The 10,825-nt window shown below is 45.7% G+C and overlaps 1 protein-coding gene across 1 annotated transcript; it reads right to left on the reverse strand.

Moving 5' to 3' along the window:
- Nucleotides 1-2,396: 2,396 nt before the first annotated feature.
- Nucleotides 2,397-7,752, reverse strand: LOC123114109 (pumilio homolog 24). The gene is made up of 17 exons (XM_044535477.1): nt 7,458-7,752; nt 7,268-7,321; nt 6,817-6,878; nt 6,654-6,735; nt 6,446-6,569; nt 6,248-6,331; nt 5,971-6,085; nt 5,635-5,785; nt 5,309-5,521; nt 4,962-5,033; nt 4,737-4,787; nt 4,576-4,626; nt 4,365-4,472; nt 4,123-4,287; nt 3,698-3,772; nt 3,025-3,263; nt 2,397-2,827 (listed from the first exon to the last, which is right to left on the reverse strand). Exons 1-17 carry the CDS (start codon nt 7,647-7,649, stop codon nt 2,695-2,697), a joined length of 1,971 nt encoding a protein of 656 aa, XP_044391412.1. The 5' UTR covers nt 7,650-7,752; the 3' UTR covers nt 2,397-2,694.
- Between the last annotated feature and the right edge of the window lie 3,073 nt (nt 7,753-10,825).

Genomic DNA, 10,825 nt, shown 5'->3' on the forward strand with positions numbered 1-10,825 from the left:
AATGATCAATCCCGAAGTTCTCTCGCCGGCAACAAAGCCAGCAGTCGGCACCCCTTGCCAGCCTTAAAAATGAACAACCCCCAAGTTTTCTCGTCGGTAACAAAGGCAGCGACCGGCACACTTGCCAACCTTCAAAAAGAACAGCCATAATCCACGGCCGAGTACTCCCTAGTTCATGTGTCTTGGTCGAACATCTCCTTTTGTCGGCTCTCAAACCAACTTCTTTTCGGGGATATGTTGGTCAAGTCCACGCTCATGATTGCTAGTGCCGCCTCTTTTGCCTTGTTGTCAACATTGGTGACCTCAATCGCGAGCTTCTTCATTTGGACGGCCTCCTCCATGTCGAGCTTCTTCGTTTGGAGCTCCTAGTATATCTTCATTTGATCCTCATTTCCTTGGCGCTTCCTCTCGTCCCTCACTTTCTTTTGAGACATCATGTCATGCAAAGTTTCTTGCAAGGTGATAGATGCCGCATCGCGCTTCTCGTCAATCTTCATTTGGACGGCCTCCTCTATGTTGGGCTCCCTCCTCTTGGCTGATTCAATGTCGAGCCGCGCGACCCTCCGCCGGCGTGAGCTCCGGCCACGACTTCTTCCTCGTCGTCATCGCGGGACGGGCGGTGGTGGCGGCCAGCTCGCTGGTTGCGGGTTTCTTTGGGACGCCAACCACGGAGGAGGGAGGGGATGGGGGTGTGGGAGGGTTTTTGGGAATGAGAGGGAAAGTGGGCGCGATGTGTCCCCGACGGGCGGGCCAGGGGCGGACAAGGGCGCGCATCTCGCCGTTCGCACGCTGTCCCTTTCGACGCAAATATGACCCAAATTTGGGCCGGGAATGGGCCGGTGGTGTACAAAAAACGAACATTTGTCCGTTTGCTCCTGTGCGTTGGGCCGCGATTTGTGTCCGTTTACCCGATGCTACCGGACCATTTGGGGTCATGCGTTAGAGTTGGCCTTACGAACAATCGGAAAAGTTCAGGCTATATTCAGGATTTATAAATAGAACAAAACAAGATGATATGACAATAAGCATTAAACATGTGAATCATGCATACATAAGATCCAAACAAACAAATTTTGGTCAAGATATAAATGGAGATATATAGTAAGATCATTATTTTAAGCATGAGTCCAAAATACGTTGAAAACACATGTGTGTGCAAATATTTGGCAAAATCATTTGGTTTGCTACCAACATTTGACATTGCCAATATTTGGCAAGCCAACATTTGGCAAAATCAAAAGTTGCCAACATTTGGCAACTTTTTGTGAGATTGGCAACAAGAATTGGTAAGCAACCAATCTCTAGCCAATATTTGGCAGTTGCCAAAATTTGGCATGCCAACTTTTGGCATCAAACCAATTATGCTCCAAGTGACCGACAAGGAATAAGATTACCAATGAAAGAAAAGCACTTTCTCGCGTGTATAAGTTTCTAAGTGCAAAACATTCATCACAATTTGCATCCACAAAGAAGCTCGCGGACATAAGCTAGTTGCTGGAGATAAGAGCATGATATCCATGAGTGAATCCATTAGACACATGGCGCAAAATGGCCTTGTTTGCATAACAATGAATTAACAAGCATAAGAAAAATACCACAAGTAAAGAGAGTATTTTTTTTGCAATTTCATCAATATTGCATGTGAGAGCACTTTGAGGAATTGATATGCAAAAAAATGCTTAATTTTCATCATATTTGGGATAAATAAATGATTTATAAATGCCCCTGGTATGCTTCTTCTAAAATGTCACACATGTTTCCACAACTCAAAACGGTGCCCAGGCTCATCTACGTATGGTGAATAGTAATTTTTTAAACAATAGTAAAAAAATCCACAAAAAGATAAAAAATTTAGGCATCCAAGATGCTCATGTGGGCAAGGTGCATGCGAAATTTCGTGATTTTTGGACATTTGAGGAGCCGCATGTTCTAACTATATTGAGGTTTAAAGCTATCCCGAAAAGAAGAAAAAAAACACAAATTCCACAAGTACTTTTCATGCCATGAGGCAACTCGCTGGATTAAAATGTAGCCAAACCGCGCCATAGATGACACGTGAGCTGACATTGCCTCACACAACATATTTTATTTATTCTGGAAATTTCCATATTGTATTTGGATCATATTGATGTCATGCTATTTTTCTTCCTCCACTCCTCTCTGTTCTCTCTTTCCCCTCGTATTAGCTCGGGTGATAAACGGAATTGAAGATTTTAGAGAGAGAAAAGGCAAGCTAATTGCAGCACCACCATGGAATGCATGTTCCATCAATGATTTTAGCTCAACTGATATGGCTAAAGTAACATTCTAAACACCGTTTTTTTTCTCGCAAAAAAAAATGGGTCAGGTGGAAAATGCATGGCTGACCTTGTTCTCAAGGAACAAAACAAAATGGATCAGGTGGAAAATGCCGGGTGGCATCGTCTGCTTAGATGTGATGGTGAACGGCCAAACTTATGCCACATCACACGAATATGTAGCAGCAAATCTCCCCAGTCAAGTATTAACCTAAACCCTTAACGACCGTATGTATTTCGAGTCCATTGGTATCCAGTGCCAAAACTGAACATACACCTCGAGTAGGATGACCACGGGTGTACGTATTACACTCTTTCATCCACAACAGGCAAGCACGGGCGCCGCCTTGGCCTGCTTGTGTTGCTGGCAGTGGTGAGAGGCCCGTCGAGAGAAGACTCACTTCTTCTCCGCTGCTTTATGCTCTGGAATCTTCAGAATGCCACCGTCGATGAGCGGCTGCACCTCGGATCTCGCTAGATCCTTCACCTTGGAATCCCGAGATTCCAGATAGGCAGCCACAACCTTGGAGCTGCAGCGGCCGACAAATTCAACAGAGTATCAGCGCATTATTCCTTTATTTCCTTCAAACTACCAACTCAGCAGTGCAATGCAGGTACGTAAATTGCAATAAATAGTTGAAATTGTATTCATCGCACTTGCATGGTCCACAAATTTGATGGACAGATTAAACAGCTGACATATCGATGAGGGGTCATTCTAAGGTACCTGAATCCATCTGCAAATGACTTGCACTTCCCTTTGAGGGCTTTTTTCCATAGGGTAGCCGCAAACGCAGGGCAATCAAGTATCATCTTTCTGATTACGCGGCTCGAGTGGTAGTTATCAAAGGCGTGCTCAACATCTTCTGTCCTCGGGCGTGCTGCGTCAGAAGCTATAGCATTGTGAAGCACGTGGATCCTGTCGGTGACCCCCTCCAAGACATTATTTTTTCCACCTACAGCAACCTTGGAAAATTGGCAATACAGAATCTCAGTAGGTGCAATCATGAAGCTCTTCAACAGTCAATTACTCATTTGCATCAAGAGTCAGACCACGGAAACAGTAGGTAAGGTAGGTTTGTGTGTAGACTGGAGTGCCGTTTTCTTTTACAGGAGGTTGATTCATCATTAAGGAAAAGTGAATAACAGTAATACTACGAGCAGGCATAAGGACCAACACATTCCAGAGAAAAGGCTCCACCAACTCATAAGAATATTTCCACATTGTCGAATAATAATCAGAGACAATGCTCGTCTCTTATGAAGGTCATGCAAGTAAAAGCATTTTTATCCCAAGTAGCTCATTTCACGAACAAATAGCATAGATGAACGAATATTCTCCCAAGATACTGGCTATACAGGTACAGGTAGAAGCATGGAGCATGGACCAAGGAGATTACCTCGTATAATACATCTTTGCCGAAGTTTGTTCTAAGTAACTCCCCAACATTTTCAATGCAAATCTCGATGAGAACCTGCAAAGAAAAAATAACACCTACATTATTGCTTGGATTAGGGGATACGTGACTATGGGAGCATAATAATGTCGGGATCAGGGTGTTATGGGAGCGGAGTAATGTTGCGACTAGGTTTTCCTTGACAAATGGTCACCTTTAAATCATACTCCCTCCGTCCCAAAGTAAGTGTCGCTAATTTAGTACAACTTTATACTAACTTTGAACTAAATCAATGACGCTTATTTTTGGACGGAGGGAGTACTACCGCAAGAATAAAGGTAGATCTCTTGAGGTGGGAAACTACATACTCCAAAAGAAATGACGTTGAATAAATAAATAAAAAGTTAAATACATGTTACAAGTATCACCTCAAAAAGCTCGCTTTTCACCAACAGTTCTTGCCGCCGTTTAAACGGGTCCTTCTTGCTATCAGATGCAACCAATGTGTCTTCTGAACCCCCATGTTCTTTGTCAGCGACATCATCCAACTTACTATCCAAGTTAACTTTAGTAGCACTCTCTGATGCCTCATCCTGAAACAAAAAAAGCAAATTTCTGGGGGCCTGTCTCTCTTCAAAGTACTTAACAGTTAATAGAGTAGGTAACTTGCCTTTGAAACAAGGGAAGGCACACTGTACTTCAGACAATTCAAATCAGTCGGAGTCAGATAACGTGAGCAAAGTGGGTGAAGTAGCTGCAGCAATGGGCGTCTCCCGTTCTGTTCCAGCAAGGAGCTCAATCATAAATAGTCTCATCTCTCATGTGGGTATAACTAATAGCAAATAAAAATAAGGATATCAGAAGCTCGTTATTCCTTTTACCTTGTCAAATATGAGTTCCTTTAACTGCTTTGTCAGCTCATCAATTACAACCTACAAATATTGAAAGTAAGCTATAATAAGCACATGAACGGCTGCCTCTTCAGATTGCTTGTAATGGCAGCATAATACTTGCTACAAGCAAACGATTGGTGCTGGCTAACCTTAGTAACAAGTTTTGTGTCATCAACAATGGAGAGAAGACAAGCAAGGAACTGGAGAAAATAAGAAATGTTAGTTTAGTTGATGATTAACCACTTGGAAGCATAAAACCATCTGGAATTACTGTGGATTAGGAGAATGTTTAAAAAGGTTAAAGCATAAAATTTACACGGTACCATCCTATTTAAACACTAAAATAAGCTATTACATATATAGACATCACTTACAAGGCATCCATAATCACCAAGAGCAAGCTTCATAGTCTGCCACTTCAAGCTTTTGATAATTTTCTTCCTATCCTGAAATGCATTACCATGTTAAAATGACAAAACCACACTGGGAATACGCAAAAATGAAAAGAAATACTACTGGGTATGCAGCATGAGGCACTAACTAATGCACGGGTCAATTTGCATGACTATTTAGTGTCTCTGAAATCTACAGAAGTTATTAATAGATAAACATTGGAAAAAGCAGATGAGTGGGCAAAGTTAAACCAAGTGATCGCTCTGAAATCTCTCTCTTTTAGATACAAATAAGAAAACGGAAAGAGACAAGAAAAAAGAAAATGTACCTTCGCACTGCCATGCTTGAGGCAAGCAAGTCCTATTTTTAAACCTTCCCTCGTCTGCATGATTCGAATGAGAAGTGGTTCTGAAGATCTTTTCTTCTTAGCTTTTGATTTCGTTGGTACTTCAGCGACCCCTGATAGTTCATCTCCATCTACGACAGATGACCCTTGGGTAAGATGGGGGATTAACTGACGAATCACGTCCAAGGCTGATGTCTACAAAACACATGCATATATTAGATAGTGCGATATGCTGAAGAAACATTTCACCAAAAAAAGGACAGCTTTGTTATAAAGATATGCCAATCACGTCAATGAAGTACATTTACCTTATCCGCAATTGTTAAGTACTCCAATATGACCGTGTGAACTATGGAATACTCAACAATACCCTTTTCCAAAAGTGGCTGGATAACAGTAGTCATATACTGCAGGACAGATGATTTCTGTAGTCCAAGCTTGGAAATTGTTTCTAACAAACTGAAAAAGAAAGTTGAATTTTAGTATATTGAACTAAACAAATAACTGCAGCCACCTATGGCAGGATAAACGGGTGACTACAAAAATATTTCCCTCTGCCCAAGTTAAGTTTTGCGCAGAGATGTAACAAAAGTTAACAGGACACTACAAAGCAGATGTATGACAAAACATTATAGCATGCCAACCTGCATGATTTTTGTTCAGTCAAGTCTTTGAACAGCTGAAGCTCAGTGGAGTACAATTCCAACAACAAACTTCTTTTCTGAGGCGGCGTCGCCTGATGAAAGGCGCAATCAACAACTGCAAGAAAGAGTGCATCTCAATGTGAGATTACCATGTACCCCTTTACTTGTATAGCAAATAGAAACGCATGAGTACAATGGCATTCAACCATTAACTCCTGCTGCTCTTATACACTACAAGTTCCTACCCCTTATGACAACAACACATAGCAACACATACCTGCGGCTCCTATTGTGTGACGAAGTAGAGAAGCGACATGACCATGAAGGGAAGAGATGAACAAGGCAAGCTGTTTTTTAGTGGCTGCAGTCACAAAACAAAAAGGTATGTTAGTCAAGCTAAGGGTTGTCAAACAAACGAGCAACATTCTCACATATGAAAACATACGGGGCTTTAGCGAAACATAGAGAAATGTACCAAGTTTTATGAGCTTCTTCACAAGGAAAACAGCGTATTTCTTGCGAGAAAGATGGAGCAAATGTGGCTGCAGGGCAACAAAAACAGCATCCCTCTCTGGCTGTGAGCACCACTTGACACATGTCTGAAAAAAGAACGGTGGCTATCAGAATAAGCACCAAAACACCATAAGCAGCGCACTCATAAAGACTGATCATCGTCAACTTACTTGAAGAACACGTGCGGTTACATGGGATCCAGCAATTTCGAAATATTTGCCATCCATTTTACGGAGAGCCTCGGTTACTAGCCTGTAGAGATGATGAGAAACCCATCGGCATAAGAAGTTGAACATAAGTTGCAACTCACAAGACTTTAATAGTGACACTTACTTGGATCTATTCTCCTTGCTCACATCACGACATCTCATCTTCTCCCATAGTACTGCCAGTTCCTGTCGATATTAGGTGTCAACAGCACCCCAAATTAGAGTTGCGCAAGGTAGGTTACTGAATCGTCATAAACAGAGGCGACGGTTCAAGCAGGCACTGCTACTGTCTGTCTATTACTGGGATTACTGGGATCAAAGCCAGTTTTTGCTTCACTATCAAAATTAAGTAATGCTATCAGCATAACTAAAAATCCAGAAGATGTAATACTCAGATGTCTACTTACTATTTTATTCTGGTTTAGGCTACAAGCAGTATTAAATGATTGGTTCTTATGTATGCAGCAAGTGCAATCTGAACTTTGAACATACAAGGAAACGTCATCAGACACACAGCCAGGTGTTGAGATGCACATGCATAATCTGAGCATACAAGAGCGGACGGCGTAAATTACCTTCTCGAGGTTGTAATTGGGCTTCCTCTTCATCTTCCTCGACTCGGACATTTCCTGCCACATCCAACGCCATTCCACAGTTTTAGCTCAAACTCAAGCAGCAGCAGCAGCAGCAGCAGCAGCCCACACTCTAAACCAACACCCATGCTCTGGCTATCACAGCAAAAGGAAAGGAGTCCCGTTACAATACCTTGGAGGCGACCCGCTTCTCCTTGGCGGTGACGGGCTGCGGCTTGGGCTTGGCGGCGGGGGCGTCGTAGGTCTTCTTGCGCTTGGCGGCGTCGCCGGGGCCGGGGCCAGGCCCCTTGGACGGCGCCTTGGGCCTCCCCGCGGCCTCGCGCTTCCGCTTGTTGGCGCCCGGGTGGTCGCCGCCGCCGGCCATGGCTGCGGGAGGCGGCGTCGGCGAACGGAAGAGGACGGTGTCGGCGAGCGAGGGTTTACCTGGTAGCGGCGGAGGTAGAGGCCGGGACAGGCTGGTTCGTTTGCGTTCTAGGGTTTATCGTACGCATTCCCGGCACGAGTGGGCTTGCGGCACGGCCTGGCCCGCAACGCATTGGGCCTGCTACATTTGTCGGCCCGCGCAGCGTAACCCGGCCGTCGCCCGCCGCTCCTCCTTTCTAGACGCCTAGGTTCGGCCCGGCCCACAGGCTAGCATCTGACTGGTCAAGGGGCGCGCGCGGGAGGGTTTTCACTTTTTCCCGCCGTGGAGGCCGCGGAGCGCGCCAACGAACGGGCGAACAGCAGGCAGGACGTGGACGCGTGTGCGACCGCGGGGCGGGGCGGCCTCGGTGCGCGGTGCGGTGCGCAGGGCCGCGCGGCGTGGGGCGTGGGGCGCCTCTTTTTGGGCGCTAGCGGTGTCGGCGTGCGAGCGATCCGGTGTGCGCGGTGCGGCCGGCCGTGTGGCCGCGCGGGCGTGCCCCCGACCGCACACGCGCGCCCCGCCTGCAGTGGGGTGGAAAACCTGGATGAAACCTGAGGGCGCCGCGCCGCCGCCGGCTGGGAGAGGACGGTTGGTTCGTTGGGTCGGAGATCTGGCGGATACATTTCCGTGTACGTGGTCGGGGCGCGATCGGATAGGCTACTGGTAGGCCGCAGCCCGTGTGGGCCGTGATCTCGTTGATCGTAGTACGTAGCCCTACCCGGGGTCTGGGTCTGGGCTAGTCTACGAGACTACGACTGCCACCCTGCTGATGTTGCCGGGTCACTAGCATGATTTTGCTTGGAGCACAAGAAGCAGGAATCCGTTTGTTTGCAGGTTTTTCTTCCTCATGAGGTCAGGTCAAGACCGCGTAGTAGTAGTGCGAGTACTTCTTTCTTCCCAAGAAATGTCTTGCGTGCGTAAAGGGTTATCAAAAGAACGACCGGCTATTTCTGGAGCTCGTTTGCGGGTTGGAAATCTATATAACTAGATAGGGATCGCGCCTTGACATGAAGGTGCCGGTCCAAACGCTAGATTTAACATATGCATTCATATTGTATACATCATACAAAGAATAATGACCAAGGTAACAGTATTTACAATCCACTCAGTATATACCGTAAAGGAAAATCCAAGGACAATCTCTCCCTAATAATAAAGCACGGATTGGGTCTCCGGGTTCACCGTCACAATACGCTTTCTTCTCATGTCATAATACGCTTTTACAATTTGTTCCTACGTTACATGAAATATGTGAGGTGGTACTAATTTGTGGAGCCACGTTTCGTTAAAAAAGTCGCAGCTCGGCCGGGCATGTGTTCCTCGGCCCGTCACGAGCGCTTCTCGAATATGGCTATGGGCCTCTGACACTTTTTTTATTCCCGCGCATGTCTTCACAGTCCGTTTTTTTTTCTTTTGCCCTCTCTACACGAATTAGACTCGATCTTCATATCTCTCTAATTCCTCCAATAAATATCAGCGAGGGAAGAGGAGGGGAGAGGTGATTCGGTGGAGGCGAGGCAGTAGCAGAGGAAGTCGTCGAACGACAAGGCAGATTACGACCATGAGATCGAAGAGGCGAACGGGGAATCTTCGGAGCCAGTTGACGAGCGAATCCGAGATCCCCATGGCACTTTTGTCGCAGCCTGAGACCTTCGTCGCCTATGCTCCTGCCGGATCAATCGAGGGAATCCGCAGTTGTTGATTGGGGAGGAAGAAGGAAGGAAGACGAGGATGGGACAAGATTGGACGTGGGTTGGCTGGCTGCAGAGGCCCGTGCGTTGGCTGATGACGACAAGATGACAGGAGCTACGCCCATGGGCTGGTTGGAGTAGATTGATTCCTTAATTTGGAGGACACCGTACAAGCTTATGTGTCACAGGCGGTAAGCGGCACAGGACGGGTAGCAACATTGGGCGGCAGGGAGGCAGTAACCAGTGGGCTCGCGCTTGGTCGCAGGCCACAACTATCATGAGCAGATTGGATCGATGGCTGGGCTGAAGCTGCTCAAGAGCAAGACGAGATAGGCGCCTTCCTCAAGCCGAGCCAAGCGACGTGCAAAGAACGGTTTGGCTGTGTACCTGGTGATGCGATTGTGTATTGGCCGGCGATGATTCAATTAACCGAGGCTTTCTTTTTTGTGTCGCCTGTTTACATGTAATATGAATACAATCCAGTTGCTTAAGGCAGGAACCTAGACACCCGTTTGCCTCTTCCTCGTTGTTGTTCATTGTAATTGTCAAATACACTCCGCCCGCCCTCTACCATGCCTTCCTTTTCCATTCTAGGCGTCTACTCCAGCAACGCGCGCGACGGTGCAAGCTGCCGAGACAGATCTCCTTGTCGTCCCACACTGGACCTGCTTCGAGCAAGCTGCTTCTCCACCTGCAAGGTCTCATCAACGCCAGATCTAGCAAAATACAGCAGTAATTTCTTCTCTTTTCCTTTCTTTTTTTCAGATTTTTTTTCTCAATGGTGAGCTCCCCAGTGTATATGATGCTTGTACCGTGTGTGGATTAATGAATGCTCAGATACATTGCTGAGACTGCACATTATGGATTTAGTAGTGTACAACTGTACACACATTAGCAAAATACTGCACATTATGGGTCTATACAGTGGCAGCCATCACGCTGAAGCAGCGGCAGCTGCTCTGACAGCCGTCTATCTTCGACCTACCTCAGTTCGGTCTAAGTCTATCCCCGTGAGGTTCGGCGCCGCTAGGAAACACCGAAGGTGCGTGTGTGCATGTGCTAATATAGATTAACTATATAGTATATATAAATATATCTCATCAGTTATCAAAGTTTAAATCAACAACATACAGCAGTACACCTCTTAAATAGTACAAATAAATCTTACTTATTTTAAGTTTTTAACTCAAAATTAAGCTTCTTTTGTTCCAAAAAATATTAGAATTACTTGAGTTTCAAAACTATATTTTGATTGAATTTAAGACTTACATATACTTAATGTTTAATTTATTTTTTTAAAGTGGAAATTTAAAATTACTTGAGGTTTGAGGAAGAGCTCACAGGGCAAATATTCAGGCCGGCATGGCCAGTGCTCAAATGAATGCTACGGCAATGTCGAGCCAGCGGCTAGGCTCAGCCACGAGGAGCGCTCTGGAGGCCATGAGT

This window comes from Triticum aestivum, chromosome 5B (genome assembly GCF_018294505.1).
Source record: "Triticum aestivum cultivar Chinese Spring chromosome 5B, IWGSC CS RefSeq v2.1, whole genome shotgun sequence".
NCBI classification, from domain to species: domain Eukaryota; kingdom Viridiplantae; phylum Streptophyta; class Magnoliopsida; order Poales; family Poaceae; genus Triticum; species Triticum aestivum.

What these genes read in the sequence shown, in the direction of transcription:
- LOC123114109 (XM_044535477.1), bottom strand. Translation starts at nt 7,649, where the DNA reads ATGGCCGGCGGCGGCGACCACCCGGGCGCCAACAAGCGGAAGCGCGAG. An exon ending in TTGGTGATTATGGATGCCTT is followed by an intron (nt 4,788 to 4,961) that starts GTAAGTGATGTC and finishes TATTTTCTCCAG; the next exon opens with TTCCTTGCTTGTCTTCTCTC. An exon ending in TCATTTGCAGATGGATTCAG is followed by an intron (nt 2,828 to 3,024) that starts GTACCTTAGAAT and finishes CGGCCGCTGCAG; the next exon opens with CTCCAAGGTTGTGGCTGCCT.